Source organism: Perognathus longimembris, chromosome 10 (assembly GCF_023159225.1).
Source record: "Perognathus longimembris pacificus isolate PPM17 chromosome 10, ASM2315922v1, whole genome shotgun sequence".
Taxonomy (NCBI): domain Eukaryota; kingdom Metazoa; phylum Chordata; class Mammalia; order Rodentia; family Heteromyidae; genus Perognathus; species Perognathus longimembris.
The window spans coordinates 11196078-11219951 of NC_063170.1; the positions used below are offsets into that span (position 1 = coordinate 11196078).

The 23874-nt window shown below is 40.9% G+C and overlaps 1 protein-coding gene across 1 annotated transcript in view; it reads right to left on the reverse strand.

Annotated features, from left to right (window-relative positions):
• The window catches only part of Wwp2 (WW domain containing E3 ubiquitin protein ligase 2), a 117324-nt gene that overhangs the window by 16375 nt on the left and 77075 nt on the right, over window positions 1–23874 (reverse strand). The window contains exons 9-10 of the mRNA XM_048355208.1: window positions 8563–8652; window positions 3740–3914 (exon numbers count right to left, since the gene is read on the reverse strand). Of these exons, the coding sequence (XP_048211165.1) occupies window positions 3740–3914; window positions 8563–8652 (265 nt within the window). The remainder of the gene's footprint in view (window positions 1–3739; window positions 3915–8562; window positions 8653–23874) is intronic.

Genomic DNA, 23874 nt, shown 5'->3' on the forward strand with positions numbered 1-23874 from the left:
ATAAACAAAAATATACATACAATGACCTCAAGAAACACAAGCAAAGGGGGAGTTAGGAAAGAAAAACACACCGGAAATATGGAGAACAATAACCTAGAGAACATGAAGAAAGTATGTGTGGAGGCAGACAGAGGAAAGGAAGGCCAAAACACCACGACCTGGATTGGCTTGACTCTCACTCTGAACTGTATTTCATACTCTCTGCAGTCAAGTTAAGAACAAGGTCTCCGTTTAAGCTGAGCAAGAGGAGGAGGGGACGCCACTGTACAGTATCAGCTCTTAAGTCTTCCGAGTCAAACCCTGGTCCAAAGCCAAACCCCAAAATAACTGTATGAAAGCAACCCTTCTTACTTGTAACCAGGACATGGCAGCACAGCAAACAAGAGGGAAAAGCAAATCCATAAGGGGAGGAAAAGCAACAGAGAGACATTGAGAGCAGAGCAAAACAAGATTCGCATCACATTTTTCAATACAATATGTGTTTCATGGAGAAAAGGTGGTCCCCACCTCTATACAGACCTGTCCTATGTCCCCAGCTATGCTGAGCAAACCAGTTTAGGGTACTCAGAAAGAGAGACATTTCTGCATTATATTTTTACTTCTAGGGAATTCTCCAAGTCCAAGTTCTACCAGTGTGGGAAGACATGCTAAAATGAGAGAGGCAAGCAAGAAGAATGAAGGCTTCGCAAACACCAAGCAGACCTGGGTGCCAGCTCCTTCCAATTTTCCCTTTCGCACACACCAAATGTCCCAGTCAACCTAGAGAATGAACTGCTTGAAGTATGGTACAGAAGAAAAAACACTTTTGGGGCTGGGAATATGGCCTAGTGGTAAAGTGCTCGTCTTGTATACATGAAGCCCTGGGTTCGATTCCTCAGCACCACATACATAGAAAAAGCTGGAAGTGGTGTTGTGGCTCAACTGGCAGAGTGCTAGCCTTCAGCAAAAAGAAGCCAGGGACAGTGCTCAGGCCCTGAGTTCAAGCCCCAGGACTGGCAAAAAAAAACCCAAACAAACAAAAAGAAAAAACACTTTTCAATGCACTTTTTTTTTTTTTTTTTAAGAAAAGTCAGATAAGGGGCTGGGGATATGGCCTAGTGGCTAGAGAGCTTGCCTCGTATACATGAGGCCCTGGGTTCGATTCCCCAGCACCACATATACAGAAAACGGCCAGAAGTGGCGGTGTGGCTCAAGTGGCAGAGTGCCAGCCTTGAGCAAAATGAAGCCAGGGACAGTGCTCAGGCCCTGAGTCCAGTACAAGAAATGTATCCAATGCCTAACGTATGAAACTGTAACCTCTCTGTACATCAGTTTTATAATAAACACTTTAAAAAAAAGTCAGATAATTAGGAAGACAAAACCATGGTAAAACTTCTAAGTTGCACCCTTGTTATCAGTCAAAGAACAAACAGATCAAAGAAGAAAGATGCCCCAAACCTTCCCAGGACCACCCAAGGAAAGAGCAGCAATGTCTCTGGGGCCCAGCTCAAGAGGAATGATCTGGGGAAATGACCAGATCCCATTCAATTCTGAAACCTACTATGGATGCCAGGGATATGTTGGCATGGACATGTGGCATAGGGACAGTCACAGTGTTGACTGGGCAAGACCACCAGGGCCTGGTACTCATGAATGGGCATGATAGTTGGCCATGAAGCAACTTCCAAACACAAACAACATTTATCCCTACTAAGGAAACTGAGGTACTTCTTTGTTTCCTCACTTTCTGGCAGAAGAATGAACAGATGGGCAAGCCAGGCAAGAGAGATGCTACTGTGAGTTATGGTTGACAATGGAGCTCCTGGTTTTGGCAAGCAAGACAAAGAGCCTCAAAGGTGATAAATGACTGCTACTTAAATTAAAAGGAATTAAAGGTTTCCTGAGCACCTAAGACAGGATCTAATTTAGAAATAAGTTATGGAGTTAAAATTCATTTCAAATAAATGAAGTTATACATGATGATTAAAAGTCATAATCCAGGGCTGGGGATATAGCCTAGTGGCAAGAGTGCCTGCCTCGGATACACGAGGCCCTAGGTTCGATTCCTCAGCACCACATATATAGAAAACGGCCAGAAGCGGCGCTGTGGCTCAAGTGGCAGAGTGCTAGCCTTGAGCGGGAAGAAGCCAGGGACAGTGCTCAGGCCCTGAGTCCAAGGCCCAGGACTGGCCAAAAAAAAAAAAAAAAAAAAAAAAAAAAAAAGTCATAATCCAGCCAGGTACCGATAGATCACACTTATAATCTTAGCTACTCAGAAGGCTGACTAAGTGTGGCAGTTCAAAGCCAGCCCAAGTAGGAAAGTTGTAAGACTCTTATCTCCAATTAACCACCAAAAAGCCAGAAGTAGAGCTGTGGCTCAAGTGGTAGAGCACTAGCCTTGAGCAAAAAAAAAAAAAGTAATGTTATAATCCAGCTCAAAATACTAAACTCCTACACTGATGATATGGCTGATCAATCTTCATACCTAAAATCCCCCAGTAATGGTGCAGCCAGAGGCTTAGCATTCTGCCTCTTCCTGCCAGAAAGCCTCTGCAGCTAAGCTCCTTCCAGGTCCAGCTCACTAGTGGAGGAGAGCCCAATGAGATGGAGACTACAGGAGAAGCCGGAAGGAAGGTTCATAAAGGAATACAGTATGAATTCTGCACTAGCAAGCTTAAAAGTGCTGGGCACTAGCAGCTCATGCCTATAATCCTAGCTACTCAGGATGTTAAGATCTGAGGGTCGAGGTTCAAAACTAGTCCAAGCAGACAAATTGAGAAACTCTTACCTCCAATTAACCAGAAAAAAAAAAAAAAAACAGCTGGAACTGGAGGCATGGCTTAAGTGACTGAGTGTCAACTATGAGCACAAAAGGAGTGAGTGCACGAAGCCCTGAGTTCAAGCCCCAGTACTAGCAAAACTTAAATTTAAATAAAGAAAGTATAAATGTCATTCTGCAGGTGTCCAAGTAAAGTGATGTGAGTATGATGAGGACAACATTTTTAAATTGCCCCGGCAGAAAACTGCAGCATAGTCTGTAAGAGAGGGAATGCAGCAGAGAGCAATTCAAAGGCTACTGTGACAACTCAGATAGGAGGGGCAAAGAAAAATGAAGTATCCCATAGACTGGAGTTGATTCAGACCTCACCAATCCTGGAGCAGACAGTAAATGTTTTAGTCCTGTGTGCAATACAGTCTCAGGTGACACTCTATGGTGGCAGCATGAAAGCAATGGACACATCAACTACGCAAGCATGCTTGTGTTTCATAAATTTACTTACAAAGCCAGATGGCAGGCCACATTGGCTGATTTTGCCAACTCCTAAAGGCTTGTCCATCCTCAAGAATGTGTCAGATAATAGAGGTCAAAAAGAAAAACTATAGCAGTAACAAAAATCAAGTGCTATGATCTAGAAAGGTGAGGATGGGCAAAGTTGACCTACAGGCTTCAAGTCGGAGAAAATGGCCTTGAATGGAGAAGGTAGCAAAGAAAGCCAGTCTTAGAAGATAGTGAAATCAGTTTCGGATATGTCAATTCCCTAAACACCAAGGCTGGCCATGGAGTTACCAAGTTAGAAACGCTGGAATATGAGGAATTTCACTATGATGAGTTAAATCTCCAGGATCAGAGCACTGACCTCTCTGGCCACCTTTTTCCAGCCCATTCACCTATATGGGTGGGTCTACAGACAGTGTGTGAGACCACACGTTCTAGCATGCACAGAGGCTGCTGCCCTGGTGGCCAGCCCTGTCCTCTCACCTGGTAGAGGAATCTTTGGCTGAAGTGTTGCATTGCTCCCTGGAGCTGATTCCGCTGTGATTGCCACTGCTCATAGTTCCGCACGTACTCAGCTGTGGGGCGTTGCCAGGTGGTGGTCCGGGTGTTGTGATCAACATAGTAAAACCTCCCTCGGGGATCTGTGCGTTTTTCCCAGCTAGAAATATAAAGCTCAGAATGAATATAGTGACCAATTACTTCCATCAACAAACTCTAGACAAATCTCAGGATGAACTGCAAGAAAGGACCGAAGGAGGGTGAAGTATGGCTCGGGAACATGGATGCTCTGGAAGGCACAGTCAGGGCGCAAAGGCTTATGGGACTAGATTCTCATGACAGGCCTCTGAAGTTTCCAGTTTGGGGTTCTGTAGAAGCCGATTCTGTTCCCAGCCCAAGCTGAATACTTAACTGGGCTGGGAGTAAGCATGCAATCTGTACTGGGAAAACCAAAATCAATTTCAGAACTTTTGCTAGGTATTCTGCAAGCAAACAAACAACAAGAAAACCCAAGTCTCTCATCCTTTCCGCATGTGAGTGAAAAAGCACAGTCTTTGGGGCCCTTGGCTATAATTTGGAGCCCAAATACAAATACAAAGTTGACTCAGTAGATGACAGAGCAGAAAAAAAAGGAAGAAAAGTCAACTTCTTTGTTATACTCTTGAGCCACTAGATCATGTTTCACTTGAAATTCTATCTATATGATAAAATTGTCTGTTACATGAGCCTATATACTCCATTATCTCTGTCAACTTGAATAACATTTGTGTCTTAGTTCTCTGACAAGAAAAGTAGCATGTAAGTGACAATCCCTTAGCCACATTCCTCTTACTGTTCATGTGAATGGTTGTACATCCACATTATAACTGTTCTCGTCCTGAGTCAGCTGCCTGCTGGGAACTTCCACGGCCTCTTGGTTGAGTCTCCAGTGTCCTGTATCCTATGCTTTCTTCTTTCTTGGATGTGTTCCCAAACTTGGCTCAACTCCGAGGAGGTTCTCAGGGGCAGCAATAATCATGTGGCTGTGCGTTTTGTGTGTGGTGATGGCACACATGTGGCAACGTGTATGTGTATGCATGCTCAAGCATGCACATGTGGCAGAGAAACAGGAGTGCTGGGAAGATAACAGCTCCCTTCACAAACTCCCAACTGGTCTTTTGGTTTTAATCTCATCTCAACCCCTGCCTTGGTTTCTCCAATCACTGCACCTTCCCAGGGCTCCATGGAGGCAACTATAGGAACCGTGTCCTGCTGGACATCTGATCCCGCAGGCTTGGTTTCAGCTTCCTCAGCTCTGCCATTTATTATCAGAAACTAAACTTGGATTAATATCTCTCCCATATGTTGTTTGTCCTCCTCCATTCTTTTATTTTTGAGGAGTTATGCTTTATTGTCATGTGAGTAGATTTTCCAGGGTGGAAATAAACACATATTCAATACACATTTTAACTAGAAGTTTCTGCCACGGTGAATTTCAGCTCCAAAGCAGTATGTTCTCGCTCTTTATTTCAAGTGAAATCTGTCTCTCCTTTCCTATCCTTTCTTCTCCTCGCCTTTCTTCCCCTCTTCTTTTCCTCCTTCTTTCCCCTCCCAGACTCAGTACTGAGGACTGAATTTTCTTAAGCTCAATCACTTAAACTACATCTCCAGCCAGTAATATTTCTGCTTCCAGGTCCATTTTTTTGTTTTGTTTTTGTTTTTAACAGTGCTAAGGATTGAACCTAGAGCCTTGAGCATGCTAGGCATGTGCTCTGCCATTGAAGTACATCCTCAGCCTTCAGGAGAGATCTTCTGTACTCGTAATATTTAAAAACACAGCAGAGCTCAGAGACCCCGTCAGAACATCTCACTAAACTAGGAGCCTTGCTGCACACACCTTGAGTACCTTGGATTTCCACTAATGTTCCATTCCAGTAAAGCTGTTCTATGCATCATTTTTCATATTCTATGTGCACGCTTGGTGCCTCCACAGTCTTCCCAACCCGGACTGTCTTCCTGTTTTTATGTAAGTCAAGCCCCTTCTGCAAAAGTTTGATCCACTTCCCTCTTGGAAGGCTTTCCAAATCCTAATGCTCTATAATCATCCTTCTCTCCGCCTACCTCTGCTCTGCTCTGAGCACTGCTTGAGAATAACTAAAAAACAAATGGTTGCATTCATCGTAGCTAGCAGCTTCAGTGCTTTGTGCTCTTGGATAGAATGCCAGGGCTGTACACATGTTCCCATGAATTTTCTATAAGGGGATGGCCATGAGAAAGTATGAACCCTTTGGTTTCATCTTGTGTCTTGGTATCCTGAGATAATGATACTATCTGTAGTTTCAAAGTTGCTCTCATGGGCTGGGAATATGGCCTAGAGGTAGAGTGCTTCCCACGCATACATGCAAGACCTGGGTTCAATTCCTCAGCACCACATACTTAGAAAAAGCCGGAAGTGGCGCTGTGGCTCAAGTGGTAGACTGCTAGCTTTGAGCAAAAAGAAGCCAAGGACAGTGCTCAGGCCTTGAGTTCAAGCCCCAGCACTAGACAAAAAAAAACACCAAAGTTGCTCTCATCATGGTTTATAATTTTGTGGGGTAGGACTTCTACCATTAATTAGGCATAAAATAAAAACCATAATCATTGGGTTTTGAATTCTCTATTATTGTACAGCAAAGAGCAAGAGGCTCAAAAATGTTCATCTAAAACTTAGAAATAATAAATAAGCTATACCCTTAGAAATTATCTCTTTACTTCAATTCTACTTCATTTATTTCAATCCTCATCAGGCCAAGGTCTTCATACTTAGTAGACTAGAGAATTAAGAGGCAGAAACAGCACATTCCCAGAGTTCCTGCTGCTTTCAGAAACACATGTTAAAATACACCAAGTATGCAACACATTCCATTCAAGTCAATGCTAAATTTGTGATATACACTGAGAATTTAAAATATTGATTTAGATGTTTGATCATATGAAGGAAATACTAACACTATATGCCTGTATTTTTTTTTTTTTTTTTTTTTTTTTGGCCAGTCCTGGGCCTTGGACTCAGGGCCTGAGCACTGTCCCTGGCTTCTTCCCGCTCAAGGCTAGCACTCTGCCACTTGAGCCACAGCGCCACTTCTGGCCATTTTCTGTATATGTGGTGCTGGGGAATCGAACCTAGGGCCTCGTGTATCCGAGGCAGGCACTCTTGCCACTAGGCTATATCCCCAGCCCCTGCCTGTATTTTTAATGATAACATTTTTTTTTTTCAAAATCCTCACTGATAGAAGGATAAATTATACACTGCTTAAGATCTGCTTCAAAGTAACCTGAGGATGGGAGGAAAGTGGACGTAGGTTACACAGGAATCTTTCTCTACAAAGTAGGTATTTCAGGCTTTGGGGGCCATATCGTCTCTGTTTCAATTACTCCTGCCACTAATTCAGCACAAAAGCTGTTTTAAAAAGGTAAGCAGCTGGCAATGTGGCTTAGTGGTAGAGTGCCTGCCTAGCATGCAGGAAGCCCTGGATTCAATTCCTCAGCACCACATAAACAGAAAAAAGGTAAGCAAGGGCAAGGACAGGGCTGTGGATGAGTCCTTGCCTAGTGTGCACCAGACCCTGGCTTTGATTCCTAACACCACTTGAAAAAAATAAAATAAAAAAGCAAATGAGTGTGACTGTGTTCCAACAAAACTTTATAAGAACAGAGAGGTTATGAAACAGTAATCCCTCTGTACAACACCTTAATAATAACACTAAAATTATAATTTTTGTGAGGACTCATTTCAAACACTATTCTCTCTATTCTGCACGTTTGAAACTTTCCATTATATGACAATTTCCACAATCAACTACCAAACTAGCTTTTTGTTTTTTTATTAAGAAGTCAATGTTTAACTTTGGCAACTTCATTTGACTTTAGGAAACAAAGTGAACAGTAATGATGACAAATGATGAGTTCCATTCCCAGGTGGGTAAGGAAGTGAGGGGAGACTCAAGCATTCTACTGGAAATTTCAAGGGCCAGAAGGTGAGGTGGTATTTGCCTGGCACATGCCTGGTAGCTGGAACAAGCAAAGCACAGCAGCTCTCCCAAGAGTCCCCACCACTACCATCTTTCCCTCTGCAAACTCAGGTGGCGAAATGTTCATTATGCTAGAGCCCTTCATGGCTGCCCCAGTGGGGCAGAGCGAATCTTTCCTGCAAGCAGAACACATTCCCTTTTGAAAGAGACACACGTGGAAAGAACTTTCTGTCCCTGGCAAACAGGGACTCAAACCCTTCTTAAACTTGAGCAGTTTCTCCTCCCTTGGAAGCCTCTGTCATCTCTCGGCTTTGGAAAACTCAGCTGTGTTCTCATCAAGTCCAGCTGCAGGAAGAGCTCTGTGTCTTTCAGGGCAGGTTCTACAGTCATGTGCACAAATGTTCTTTCTTAACCGGTCTCCCTATACCTGTTTTCTCCTTAGTGATTCTAGTATATCCTAAGAAATGAGAGCAGCATTTAGGTAACTGGATAGGGAAAGCAATCAAGTAATCCAGAATAAATATCATTATACTCTAATACCATATAGAGAATACCCAGCCCTAATGTGGGTCACATTACTGAGGGCCAATGAGGCTTCCCCAAGGCCCATGAAGCTTCCCCAGTCCCCTTGCCTCCAGAATCCCACTGTCATGTCAGTTCTCAATACTGCTTTATGAAGACCAGGGACAGCAGTCAGTGATACAAAATAGGGACAGTGACTGTGAGAGTGATGGAAAAGCCCTGGGAGTCTCTTGGTTCTAGAGACTCCAGTTCTAGACTTGCTAGTTCTCAAGTCTCAGGCTTTACAAGTCTCCTTACCCTGGCGGAAGAGGCCGCTCCCAGGTGGTTGTCTTGGTATTGTGGTCAACATAATAGACACGCCCATTGGGTAGCTCTCGCTGCTCCCACCTGGAAGATAAAGCCAAAGGATAAATGATATATACAGTTAAAAGGCACAAGCCTGTGTTAGAAAGGGAGTTCTTAACTCCAGCTGCAAATAATATTCAGAAAACATCAAAGATGAGGTTCAAGATCAACCCACAGGTTGCACCCATTCCATGCTATCACAAGAGTGGTTTTTTTCATTTTGTTTTGTTTGAGAGAGGATCTTACTACACAGCTCAACCTAGCCTCACACTGGCCTCACACTTCTGCCTCTGCCCTTCAAATGCTAAGATTATCAGCACATGTCACCAGGCCTATCCAGGAGTTCTTCTTGAGGAAACCACAGTGGCCTCCCTTTATAAGACCAGTGTCTCTACACAGACTATTGCAATGTACCTTGTAAAGTCTAAACTTACAGTGCCATGCCTATTCTTCGATTGTATATATTTATAGCCATATTTACTTTTTTTAACTGTATTTTTTTGTCTTTTTCTTTTTTGGTACTGGGGATGGAACCCAGAACATTGTACTTGCTAGGCAAGCACTTTGCCACTGAGCTACATCCCAGCCCCATTTTTACTTGTAAAATAATTCACTAGAATAGAAGATTTCATTGCCTTTCATTTTTCAGTCATGTTAGTGATGGAACCCTATGCACCATGCTAGTCAAGTACTACTGAGCCAAAGCTCACCAGTCCTAATGGGGATTTCTTTTTTTTTTTTTTTTTTGGCCAGTCCTGGGCCTTGGGCTCAGGGCCCGAGCACTGTCCCTGGCTTCTTCCCGCTCAAGGCTAGCACTCTGCCACTTGAGCCACAGCGCCGCTTCTGGCCGTTTTCTGTATATGTGGTGCTGGGGAATCGAACCTAGGGCCTCGTGTATCCGAGGCAGGCATTCTTGCCACTAGGCTATATCCCCAGCCCTCTTTTCTTTTTTTAAGAGGACTGAATGGATCCAAAAACATGGTAAATAATTATTTACAGACTGAGGCTCAGTCTGGATGTTAGCAGGGTGCTGAGGTGATTCATCTGTGCTATCAGAAGGATGACAATGTAACCAGATAAAGAGAATCCGTGAGCAGGAAATACAAATACAGCCAAGTTTCATCTCCATACTCCTGCCACTCATACACAGTCTGACCACTCCACTTACCTAGAATAAAGTCTATAATGAAACACAGAATGTGGTAACATATACAAAGGATATAAAAACTTTATATAAAATCTACCAGTTTATTAAAAAAAAAGTTAATAATCCCATGAGCCTTTATGTTTTTCATTTGTTTCAATTTCTTCTGCATTTGTGGGTTGCTTAGGGGAAGATAGAGAAACTACCATATATTCTGTTGTGCTGAAATGTTTGTTTTGAAAATGTGTATTTTCATACCACTCCTAGGCATCTATCCTGAACAGCAGGTCCCAAGATATCAAAAAGACATTTGTACTTCCATGTTTATCACTGCACAATTCACAATAGCCAAAATATGGAAACAACCCAGATGCCCCTCCACAGATGAATGGATCCAAAAAATATGGTACTTATACACAATGGAATACTACATAGTGATTAGGAATGGTGAAATATTGTTATTCGCAGGGAAATGGACAGAACTCGAACAAATAATGTTGAGCGAGACAAGCCTAGAACACAGAAAACAAAGGGCATGATCTCCCTGATATATGACTGTTAAGAAAGGGAGACCGAGAGACGGTAGAGACCAAGTCTGTGAAACCAAAAACTGCTTGTCAAATAGTATTCCCCAAAGGATAGGGGCAGCGACCCAACAGTATGTAACTAAAACAATTACTCAACATATAAAGGTCAAAAATTGACCTCTCAGGGGAATACAATAACTCAAAAGCTAGGTATATACATTCATATAAGACTACCGTCGACATATGGTCTAATATCGACATTACATTTAAAGCCCTAGGCGAACTTTCTTGGGCGTGGCCACCTGGCTACTGTATATGTTCTTGATACATTGTATATATGTCTACCTGACCTAGAGAAGAGATATAAAAACAGGACGTAAGATATCACAAGAAATGTACACACTGCCCTACCATGTAACTGTACCCTTTTTGCACAACACCTTGTCAAAAAATTTGTGTTCAATTAATAAACAAATTTAAAAAAAAAAAGAAAGGGAGATGGAGAGACAGTAGAGACCAAGTCTGTGAAACCAAAAACTGCTTGTCAAATGGTATTTCCCACAGGATTGGGGCAGCGACCCAACAGTATGTAACTAAAACCAAACAACTATTCAACATATAAAGGTCAAAAATTGACCTCTCAGTGGAATACAATAGCTCAAAAACTATGTATGTACGTTCATATAAGACTACTGTCAACATATTGTCTAATATCGACATTACATTTAAAGCCCTAGGCGAATTTTCTTGGGCGTAGGCCACGTGGCTACTGTATATGTTCTTGGTACATTGTGTATTGTATATATGTCTACCTGACCTAAGGAAGGGAAAGAAAAACAGGGTGTAAGATATCACAAGCAATGTACACACTGCCATACTATGTAACTGTACCCTTTTTACACAACACCTTGTCAAAAAAATTTGTGTTTAATTAATAATTACAAAAAAAAGAAAATGTGTATTTTCTTGGGCTGCACACAGCTTTGCAGTAAATAATTTTGCTGCTTCAATTAGTTACCCTTCCTCCCCCCACTCTGCTTGAAATAAAAAACAAAAAATAAGAAAATGTGAATCTGTTCCACTGTGACTGATACACAAGAATGTGAGCAAAATGTCAGTTCTCTATGTAAATATACATGACTTTATCTGTAAAAAAAAAAACAAAAAAAAAAAAACACTAAACATAGAAAATTTCCTAACTAAACCTGGCCATAAATACTTTATACAAAACCTATAGACATGTACCAGCTACCTCAGTTTACCTCAAGTTATATACCATACTATCTACACCTATTATCCTATTTCCTGTCTGATTTCAGCTAACCCTCTATGGCCTACTTCAAATAAACGCCCAGTCCTTGCAATATCTGCGTATACAAGCAGCTTACTCCAAGACAAGTACCATATTGACAATAGTATTACATCATTAAATTATTTAACATGTGTGAAATTGTTGTATTATTAAATTCCTAGCTCTTCTGCATGTCACTGACAAATTCTGAATGTATGCCTGGAACCCATCTTTCTTCCCCAAGACCTGTGGTTTTTATTACCTGATTTCTGCATAGTGTGGTAACTTGTAACCCTGCTATACTATACTTATACTATAGCAGATGACTGTGTACCAAAATGTATCTTAACTTCTACTATTACACCTACAGTAGGTAAAAACAGAATAAAAACTAAAGGAGGCTGAGGCATAGCTCAAGTGGTAGTGCTTGCTTAGTATGCACAAGGCCCTGGGCTCAATCCCTAGCATGGGGAAAAAGGAAAAGAAGAAAGCAAAGCAAGAAGACAGACAAGACAGAGAGCAAGAGGGGGGGAGGGAGGGAAAAGGAAAAGAAAGGAAGAAGAAGGGAGTGAGGAAGGCAAAGAGCACAAAGAATATTCACTTTTTACTTCATTTACATTTCATTTTACACAAAAGGAAAATTTTGGTTTTGTTATACTTTGCCTAATTTTTAAATTGGAAGACAGAAGAATGCTTCAAATTCCATGTATTGCTGCAAACAAAGGAGATGTTAACTCCTCTTCCCTTATGGCCTACAATTTCAGGGGTTCTTTTGAGCACAGGCCCAGATGAGATCTGCCCTTCCCATCTTTGATCACAGCTGATCCTAGAAATGAAAGTCTCTCTTTCAGGGACTGTTATTGTCCAGCAAGGCTCCATGTCCTTCTATGAACCCTCTCAACTGGCTTAGCTAGAAAATAGTTATTACCAGAGGAACAAGACCTTTCTTGCACAGCCTCTTTTCATATCTACATTTTTCCTTTTAAAATTGGACTCCTGCTCAGATTAAATGTCCATGTAGGTCCTCCCTGATCCCTGACCTGGTCTACCTCTCTTCCTTAGAGAACTCTCACTCCTCCCTAACCTGCACAGCTATTCAGGAGTCACACAAATCTCTTCCCTTCATTTATGCAGCACAGTCAGTCACTTCTATCGCCAGCCACATGAGTCTCCCGCTTCTGCTGACCCACATAGATTAAGCCTTCTGACTCTCTTGGTATGGTCTCCCCATGCCAAGACAATGATACTGGCATTGACTTTTCATCAGTACATCCCTGTCAGGGGTTAAGTTCTGTCCCTTGCATGCTTCTTCTTCACACTGAGATGAAAAGGCTTTTCAATCCAACTGCCCATGGGTCTCCCTCAATGCTGCATCTTGGACACGTGGGCCATACCTGCTCTGGCTGAATAGCTTTCTTTGATGCTCTCAGAAACAGTGTTCAAAGAACTGAATGGCTCCTTGGCCTTCAATGAGTAGAGTTGACGGTGGACTGCACAGTGTCTTTGTGCTGGAAAGTACTGAACAAGGAGTCGCAGTTGCAATTAATCTCAGGTAAATTTTCTTTTACCTAGATTACCACTGCTCCTAAGGGTACCCTGTAGACTGCTATATCTTCTACCCCCACACCTTAAACTCCCCACACTCACCACCATGAAAAGGTTAAACACTAAAAAAACTCAATCCCATTATGATGATGGCTATCATCTCTTTCCTGTATTATCTGAAAAGACTTTGTCTGGTCATCTGAACCACATTTTCTTACAGGCTTCCTAAAAGGTCTCTATTATCTCCCATTAAGTGTGCATTCAACCATCTCAATCAACATATTTCTTAGTCAGATCCCCCTGTGTTTAGACAGAATCAGTTTCACCAAAAGTAGAATAAAGCTGAGAAGGGGTTAATGTTGGACATGGAATATCAGTATCAAAGAAGTTTTCCTGAAAGGACCCTAACAAATTTATGCCTCAAGGTTTCAACTGGTATAGTGCCTGCCTAGCAAGCATGAAGCCCTAAGTTCAAACCCAGCACCACCAAACCAAGAAGAAACAAAGAAAAGTAAGATGTACATGATAAAATGCTGAAAAATTATCTTAGTAAGAGCATTATTAATTTATATTAGTCATTAGTTTGCTCAATTCTCACTAACCCGGGCACGGGGTAATAGTAAAACTCTCAAGCCAAATACACTTTCTCCATTAAAAAATAAAGTCATGTCAGAACCTTTACATACCCTAGAGAAATGATACCTTGCTGGTACTGGATAAAAGCTGAACTTCAGGAGGATATTCTGAAAGTATTCAAGTTTTCCTAAAACTGCCTATGCAGAAAATTAACTCCTCATTGGCAAAAACAACAACACAAATCTCATGTTTTCTTTCACATACATACATACACACACGTTTCACCAATAAATCCTACCCTCCCCCAAACTCTGGCCACTTCCGGGGTGAAAGGTAAGATTTATATCCTGTGAAGAGATGTTTTCAGCATGTTTTATGAGTCAGAAACTTGTGTACAGTGGCACATACTTCCTGCTCGCTGCTTTCACAGTTTTAGTAGATCCTTTGTCAACTGAGTAGAAAGTGGCTTAAAACTAGTCCTTTCCCCCCAAGGACCTTTCCTGAAATACTGAACTAGCCTTTAGTAACTATCAACAACCAGCGCTTTATGCCCTCTAAGCTCAGGATATCAGAGTACCAGCTACTGAGGCTCCTGACTTAAGCCTGGTTTTCTTCTCTTCTTTGTGAAATCATTCCATTTTCTCTGATTGGAAAAATCCCCAAAGCTCTTCAATGGAAGTTGGAAACATTCAAAATGTTTTCAAGACAATTCTTGGAGATGGTGTCCATTAAAACAATTTTTTGACATTTGTTTTCATATAAAAAATTGGCAATGTAGGTAGTTTGAAAACAGTGGAAGACAAAAAAAAGGGTATTTTCTTTCCTAAGGGCAATTTGGCAAGTTGGTCTTTTCCATATGAATGTCCTTCAACACATCAACTTTTCCTTCTAGAATATAGCCTAAGGAAATAATTATGTGTCAGAGATTGAGCTATAAGCATATATATTATATCATACTATAAATGTTGCAGAAAAACTGAAGCAATCTAATCAAAGGTTGATAAAAGAAATTATGTTACTTCTATAATAGTTATTCATTCTTTGAAAATAAAATTGTAGATGACTATTGACTTCTAATTTTTATAATACATTGGGTAGAAAAGCAAGTTAATAAATAACATACTTAATATAATTTAAATTGTATGTGAATTAAATATGCTTTTCTCATTAAATCTAAATGTCACAGGTTATATGGGTACTTAATACACTGCTAAGAAAGAAAAAGAAACTGTCAATTAAACAATGGCATGCCAATGCTCATATATTACACTTTGATTTTAAAGAAGTAAAATAAGATTCGTAACAAATCAACAATACATGAGAGGTATGCATATGTGTAAAATTTTTACAACTTCAGAGTAAGGAAAAATTTTATACACAATACAAAAAGCATATGAAAAATGTGGCTTTTACAGAAGGGAACCCTACTACATTGTTGGTGGGAATGCAAACTTGTTCAACCACTGCAGTGTGGAGGTTCCTCAGAAGGCTAAACATAGAGCTTCCCTACAACCCAGCAGTCCCACTTTTGGGCATCTACCCAAAAGATTACAAGCAAGACCACACAAAAGCCACCAGTACAACAATGTTCATCGCATGTTCATCAATGTTCATCGCAGCACAATTGGTCACTGCTAAAATATGGAACCAACCCAGATGCCCCTCAGCAGATGAGTGGACCAAGAAAATGTGGTGCATATACACAATGGAATTCTATGCCTCTATCAGAAAGAATGGCATTGCCCTGTTCATAAGGAAATGGAAGGACTTGGAAAAAAATCATATTAAGTGAAGTGACCCAGACCCGAAGAAACATAAACCCTATGATTTCCCTCATAGGGAATAATTAGTACATCTCTAGGATAAACATAGCAGAAGAGCACAACAGCTCAATAGCTATGCCCATATGAACACATAAGATAATGCTAAGTGAAATGAACTCCATGTTATAGAAATAAGTGGTATATCATTGCTGTAGTTAATTTCAACATACCATGTGAAACCATACCTTTTGTTCTCTTGTATTCCCTTCCTGTGGTTTTACTCCTGCTATTATTGTAACTGATCTTATTACCCCAGATACTGTATAGATGTGTATTGGAACTAGGGAAGGGAAAGGAAATGCCAAAAATGATAGACAAAGGATAAAAAGACAAACCATTGCTATAGTGATACTTACAAATCCAATTGGTGTAAACCAACCATACAACTCATGGGGTTGGGAGGGAACTGGGGAGAGGGGAGATGGGGTAAAAATGAAGGAGGAGGTAACAAGTTGGATAAGTAATGTACTTTCCTTACATATGAAACTATAACCCCTCTGTACTTCACTTTGACAATAAAGAAGAAAAAATGTGGCTTTAAAAATTTAAATTCCAATATAATAAGTCACCACAAAGTGAAAATATACAGACTGAGCAAAAATATTTGCAGTGCATATAATTTAGAAGTGGTCACTATTTAACAAGTATTAAGAATCCTGAAGGGGCTGGGGATATGGCCTAATGGCAAGAGTGCCTGCCTCATATACATGAGGCCCTGGGTTCGATTCCCCAGCACCACATATACAGAAAATGGCCCGAAGTGGCACTGTGGCTCAAGTGGCAGAGTGCTAGCCTTGAGCAAAAAGAAGCCAGGGACAGTGCTCAGGCCCAGAGTCCAAGCCCCAGGACTGGCCAAAAAAAAAAAGAATCCTGCAATTAAATTTAAAAAAAACAGGGCTGGGGATATAGCCTAGTGGCAAGAATGCCTGCCTCGTATACACGAGGCCCTAGGTTCGATTCCCCAGCACCGCATATACAGAAAACGGCCAGAAGCGGCGCTGTGGCTCAAGTGGCAGAGTGCTAGCCTTGAGCAGGAAGAAGCCAGGGACAGTGCTCAGGCCCTGAGTCCAAGGCCCAGGACTGGCAAAAAAAAAAAAAAAAAAAAAAAAAAAAAAAAAAAAAAAATTTAAAAAAACAACAGAAAAATGGACAAAATAAATGAATAGGTAATCCCATAAAGGGAAATCTAAAAATCAAATAAAACATTATAAGGAGATTCAATATCAATGGTGATAAAGGAAACTCACATTAAAACCACATACACTGGAAAGACTTGGAAAAAAAAAATCACATTAAGTCAAGTGAGCCAGACTCAAAGAAACATAGACTCTATGTTTCCCCCATGGGTAATAATTAATACATGTCTAGGATAGTCCTAGAAGATCACAATAGCTCAATAACTAGTACATTTGAACACATAAGAAGATAATAAGCGAAATGAACTCAAGTTATGGAAATAAGTGGTTTATCATTGCTGTTGTTATTTTCAACATACCATGTGAAATTATATCTTTTTCTTTGGTCTTTCTTCCCTGTGGTTTTACCCCTGATGTCACTATTACTGATTTTGGTACCCTGGGTATTGTATGTATGTTTATCAGAACTAGGGATGGGGAACATCAAAGTGAAGAGACAGAGGGTAAAAGACAAACCAAAGCAACAGCAATACTTTCAAGAAAATATGCTGTAAACAAACTGTACAACTGGGGATGGGAGGGGGAAGAAATGGGAAGGGGAGAAGGAAGGAGAAAAATGAGGAAGGAGGTAACAAGTTTGATAAGAAATGTATGCCTTAGGGTTGGGAATATGACCTAGTGGTAAAGTGCTTGCCTCATATACCTCAGCACCACATATATAGAAAACGGCCAGAAGTGGCGCTGTGGCTCAAGTGGTAGAGTGCTAGCTTTGAATAAAAAGAAGCCATGGACAGTGCTCAGGCCAAGAGTTCAAGCCCCAGGACTAGGAAAAAAAAAAAAACCGAACCAAAACAAACAAACAAACAAAAAAAGCATGCCTTACATATGAAACTGTAACCCCTCTGTACATCACTTTGACAATAAATAAATTAATTTTTAAAAACCACAGACACACACACCAAAAAAAAAAAAAAAAAAAAAAAAAGGAGAAGAAGAAGAAGAAATGGCACTCATACCGTTAAACTGGCCACACTGAGAAAATCTGACAATCCTACATTAGCCAGAGAGTTTGTACACACACACAGTAGGAATTGACGGGCAGATTTGAGAAACTAATTTCTCAGTTATCTACTAAAATTCAAGGTCTTCATTTTGTACAATGCACATATTCCAGTTACAGGATGTATCTTTTTGTTTGCATTCTTTTATTTTTGATTATTATTATCTTTTTTTTTTTTTTTTTGGCCAGTCCTCAGGCTTTGACCAAGCACTGTCCCTGGTTTCTTTTTGCTCAAGGCTAGCACTGTACCTCTTGAGCCACAGTGCCCCTTCTGGCTTTCTCTATACATATGTGGTGCTGAGGAATTGAACTCAGGGCTTCATGTATACGAGGTAAGCACTCTACCACTAGGCCATATTCCCAGCCCTGTTTTTGATTTTTTGAGACAGTTTCACAAGCATCCCGGGCTGGCTTTGAACTCATGATTATTCTGCCTTTGCTTCCCAAGGGCTAGGATGACAAGTGTATACCAACTTACCTGGCCCAAAACAAACCTTAAAGAAACAAACAAGTTGGGTATAATAGCACACACCTGTAATCCCAACACTTAGGAGGTGTAGTGCTGGAGAGTTTGAAGCCAGTCTGGGCTATAGAAAAAAAAACCCTATGGCAAGACAACACACACACACACACACACACACACACACACACACACACACTCACACTATAATTCTCAGCTACTTGGGAACTGGAAGTAGGAAAGTCAAAGTCCATGGCTAGCCTGGGCTAAAGAGCCTATCTGAAAAACAAACTAAAGCAAAAGGACCAGGAGAGTGTAAAATCCCAAGTTCAATGAAAAACCCTCAATATCCTCAAAATAACAACAAAAACAAAAATGAGTCAGACACAAGTGGCTCACATCTGTAATCAGGAGGCTGAGATCTGAGGATAGTGGTTCAAAGCCAGTCTAGGCAGAAAAGTCCCATGAGACTCTTATCTCCAATTAGCTGCTCAAAAACTGGAACTGGTGCTGTGGCAAGAGGTAGGGTGCTAGCCTTGAGCAGTGATGCTCAGGGACAGTGTCCAGGCCTCCTGAGTTCAAGCCTCACAACCAACCACAAAAGAAGAAGACTGGGTACCAGTGGTTCATGCCTGTAATCCTAGCTACTCGGGAGGCTGAGAGTTCAAAGCCAGCCAGGGCAAGAAAGTCTGTGAGATGCTAATCCCCAATAAGCTACTCTGAAAAAGCTTGAAGTGGCACTGTGGCTCAAGTGGTAGAGTGCTAAGCCTTGAACACAGAGACAGAGACAGGGATGGCTCAGGGACAGAGCCCAGGCCCTGAATTCAAGCCCCAGGACCAGGAAAAAAAAAAAAAGTAACTACACAAGTAGCTTTATAACACTTCATAGTGTTTGAAGACTGCATAAAATAATCTAGGAATTAAACTGAGCCATTCCCTAACACACTGCAAATGTTTAGAATATGTATGAGCTATTAGTAACCATCAGGAAAAATAAATAATAATTTTTAAATGTCAATGATTAAATCTGGGTCAGTTTATTGTTATTGCTGATCTATCTATTTCTTTTCTAATTTTATATCAATGAGCTTTTATAATAAGATCAAGAAGGAAATTAAACCAGGTACCAATGGTTCATGCCTGTAATCCTAGCTACTTAGAAGGCTGAGGTCCGAGGATAATGGTTTGAAGCCAGCCTGGGCAGGAAAGTCCATGAGACTCTTATCTCCAAATAACCACTCAAAAACTGGAAGTGGAGCTTTGAGTCAAAGTGGAAGAGTACTAGCCTTGAGCAAAAGAGCTCAAAGACAGCATCTGGGCCCTGAGTTTAAACTCCACACAGACAGAAAAAAAAAAAAAAAGAAAAGAAAAAGGAAATTAAAACTGAAAGTATGGCTCAAGTGGTTAATGCCAGTCCTCAGCAAAAAATCCCAAGCAAGAACACCAGGCTCTGAGTTTAACCACCAGTACTAGCATAAAAAGAAAAAAAAAAGGAAATTAAGATTAAAAGGCACTCATTTGACCAATACTTTTCCATCTCTATGGATTGTTATGCTGAGAACTGGGAATACAAAAATGGTCACAATAATCCCCATTCTAGAGGAGCTCTCAAAGTATAGTGACAACAAAACAGTTATGCATAGTTACACACAGAGACGGAGCAATAACTGGGGACACTACACGAAAGATGTCTTGGAAAAAGCCTTCTATTCTGAGACAAGGAGAAAGCCAGATGCATACTACTTGGCATTTCCGAAGCGTGTCAAAGTCCTTTCAGGGTCAAGAGCTAAACTATATTCAGCCATAAAACAAGCTAGGGAAAGGCATCAATTCCCTCAATATCACCCTTTAATCTGGAGCTACTCAAAATGTGGTCCACAGCCTAAACTGTAAACAGTCTTAGGAGCAAAGAAGTTGCTCAGCACTTAGAAACTTTTGTGTCTCTAACATCACAACATCCAAATGAATGAATTCATGAATTCATCCCTTTGTGCACAGAGTGTAGGAAAAAAATGTGGTTCTGCAATAGGTTGAAATTTTTTTTAACACATTTAAACAAAACAGCAGTAAAAAGGGCCAGTTCTTCACAAACTATCTTAGAAGTGTTGTTTTAAAACTCTGGGTAAACACAATGACACCAAATGAAGGTACTCTTACGAGAGAAATACAAAAGTGCAATGTCTATGGGCCTCTTCATATTAGCATCAAATGATATGTATATATTGAAATGAACTCTAAGATATAGAAACAAAAGACCTCTCTTTCTTTTAATTTATTTCTTTTTCTTTTTTTTTTTTTTTGGTGATTCTGTCTTCTTTCCCTATTTACAGTCTATTCAAGTGTATATCTTCAGGAGGGTGGGGAAAGGGTGCAGAACTCAAAGGGAAAAGGGTGAAAAAGTACAGCAGTGGAGCTCACTGGACACTGGTGAAAGTGAACCATACAATTCATGGGTAGAGACAGGAGGGAGGGACTGGAAGAGACGGAGGGAACAGACACTGTACAAAAGAATGTACGTGAGTCATGTACCTGACTCATGTAAATGTAATCCTTCTGTACAACACCTCTATAATAAAAATAAAGTAACTTAGCTAATTCAAAAAAACAAAAAGGGTAAGGTGCTGGGGAGAGTGCTGATCTTGAGTGTGGAATGAAACCCAATGAGAGAGGTTTGTTCAGAGCTTAGCAGAGACATTCCAAATTCTAGTACCTTTTTGAGTGTTTCTACAAACAAAATATCAAAGAACTGTCACAAGACTGTCATCTTAGATAAGGTCTCAAAGACCATCTAGAGAACAATGCCTCTGGGTCTTGGGGGGCAGGGCAGAAAGCAAATCCAAAAGATCCAGAAAACACCCCTCCTCAATTAATTCTACTGTGAGGCAGGAAACAGGGCAGCCAATGACTGCAGGAGAAAAAGGATGGTGTGAAACTGCAGGGTTGAGGTAAAGCCAGCAGTCCAAACACAACGCCCTCCCTTATGTAAGAAACCACAGTGGTGAGCTGGTTGCCAGGGGGGAATAATGCGCCTCTGTGTAGGAGGGACGCAGAGCGCCGCAGAGTCCAGGGTGCGCTTGGGGTTTGTCCACGCCACGTACACACAGTCTGTCAATAAGCATTTGGTCCCCAAAGGGGGCTCAGAGCTGACAAAAACCAGACCACTGACCAAAACAGGCTCACTTCCCATTACCCCCTGCCTACACCCCTACCTCACATATCTCTTCAAAGCCCTGAAACCTGGGAGCTCCACACTCAGGCAAGGGCTGTGTGTGTGTGCTACTCAAGTTAAAAGCTCCAGAAAAGAAAAGTTTCAAGAAAGGGAAAGAGGAAAAGAATTAAGTATTGTATTTGGTCTTGCATAGTTCAGGCCTTCAGGGCTTAACATAGGATGTGTGAATTCTTTACAACCAGTCTCTTGGGCTGAAAATGTTAGAAGGGTGCCCTGGCAACCTGCAAACTAGACCCTTGAGTCCCCAAGTGAACCTTGAACTCATTGTTCACTGAGGAAGACTGAGGAGTTGAGAAGGTAAAGTTGGAAATGGGCAGTTGGCCGGAGGCCTTAGCAAACAATAGAGTCTGTCTGGGAAACTCCTTGATAAAGAGGAGCCATGTTCCAGAGATCTATGACAGACATATATTTGAATTCAAAGCCAGGCAATTGTGTTTAGTTCAACTTTCTTGATAGTGGGAAGAAAATGTAATAGTCTTGCTCTTCCTTTGATGCATTTGAGAAGCAGAACACATTTATCCAGGTGAAGGAAAAAAAAATTTAAGATAGTATTTAAATGTATTCATTTATTCCTTACAAATAAGTCTTGGCAGCCTACTTGTGCCTTCTATCTTGCTCTAGCTTCTTCTATCTTCCTGGCCATCTATAGACCAGTAGAGCAATCACAAGTGTGACAAGAGCCATACACATACATGTAGTGGTTTGACCTCTTCTACTAAGGGTCAGGAAAGGATTCTCAAAGAATTACCAATGGATCTGAGAGTTGAAGACACACAGAAATTAACAGACAAAATGTTGAAGACTACCTGATCTAGGGAAGGGAAAGAAAAACAGGGTGTAAGATATCACAAGAAATGTACACACTGCCCTATTATGTAACTGTACCTCTTTTGCATAACACCTTGTCAAAAAATTTTTTTAATTAATAAATAAATTTTTTAAAAATGTCACAAAGAAAAAAAATTAATAAAATGCTGTATTTAGCGTCAAAAAAAATGTTGAAGACACCTACAGAAAGAAGGTCCTGAATGGGGGAGGAGTCTCAGCCTAGAGAGAGGTTGATGTGCAATGGTTGAACCAAAGGGAGCAAGGAGAGAGAAAGCTTTTCAGGCTTACTTAAGGATTTGGGAATTTATCCCTAAAAATAAGAAGAGAGAGCTGACACAGTACTTCAAGTGGTAAAAGGTCATATATAGTGAAAATGTTAATTTAAAAGACTCAAAATAAATTGGAGAAGGGTAAGAACAGGTAGTTTGAGTGACAGATAATGATTGGTACCTTAGTCTGAGATATGGAAAAAAACATGCAGCCAAATGGGAAGATTTGACAATTCTTTTAGAGATAGAATCATTCATTCATTTATTTAACCATTTCCTAGAGTCCTGTGATGTGCCAGGCACTGTGCTAAATGCTAGGAATAGGGTGATAATAGGAAGTACATGATTACTGCCTAATGGCATTAACAGTATTAGAAGAGAGACAGCCACTCAGCAAAGCATTTAAATTGCACATGGAACAAATGCTAAGAAGAAGGGAGAGCTAAAAGCATAATCCAGAGGACTAGAGGCAGGACTGGATGACTGGACAGATGTCAAAAGAAATCAAAGATGAATAGCCTAGTAATTGCCTGGGCGGATGATGGCACTATATTTGGGAGGGAGATCAGATTCTAAACAGGATAAACAGGGGTAGGTAGGATGATGGATTTTGTTTTAGACATGGAACAATAGGCTGAAGATACAGAAATGAGAACTAGCATGAAATTCTAGAGGAAACGAAGGAAATGGGCAAGGTGACTAAAAGGACCAAAGGAGAATCCAGTGGGACCAAAGTAGACATGGTAGACCATGTTAAGCACAAGAGCATTTCTTGTTCTGTATTTGTAATACCAGCCCTGGACTTGCTATATCTTAATAAGTAGTGAATAGCTTGTTTGATAAAGAATTGGAGCATGTAAAAGCAACAGTTTGTAACTTGAGTACCAGTAAATGCTCAATTTAGATGCTGCACTTATATATATCCGCATAAAAGACAGACTATGTGATACGAAGACTCGTTTCCTATGGGCAGCCCTTCCGTCCCTCTGACACCAATACCTTCTGTGCTATTTCATTCACTCATTAGCCCCTGATGCCTGAAGCCAAAATACCAGGGAGAAGTTAATAATCCACTTGTCTGGATCTTCAAATGTGTACACAAGTTTAGAGATGGATGGGTGGGGATAGCAGATCTATGAATTGGGAGGTAGCTGTAGAAACCATGCTCTTTCTAGCTTTGAACCCAGAAGGGACATAGGAAAGCCTGTTGTCCTCACTACTGTGAACTCACAGGACTGAGACAGTCCTCAAAGGGAATGAGCATGCCTAGTTGTCATACAGATGAGCACCTAATAGCCTATGTGAGCTGGAAAACTGCGACTTTAATACCCTTCTCAGGACCATGATACGTATTAAAGCAGGTAACAGCTACCCCA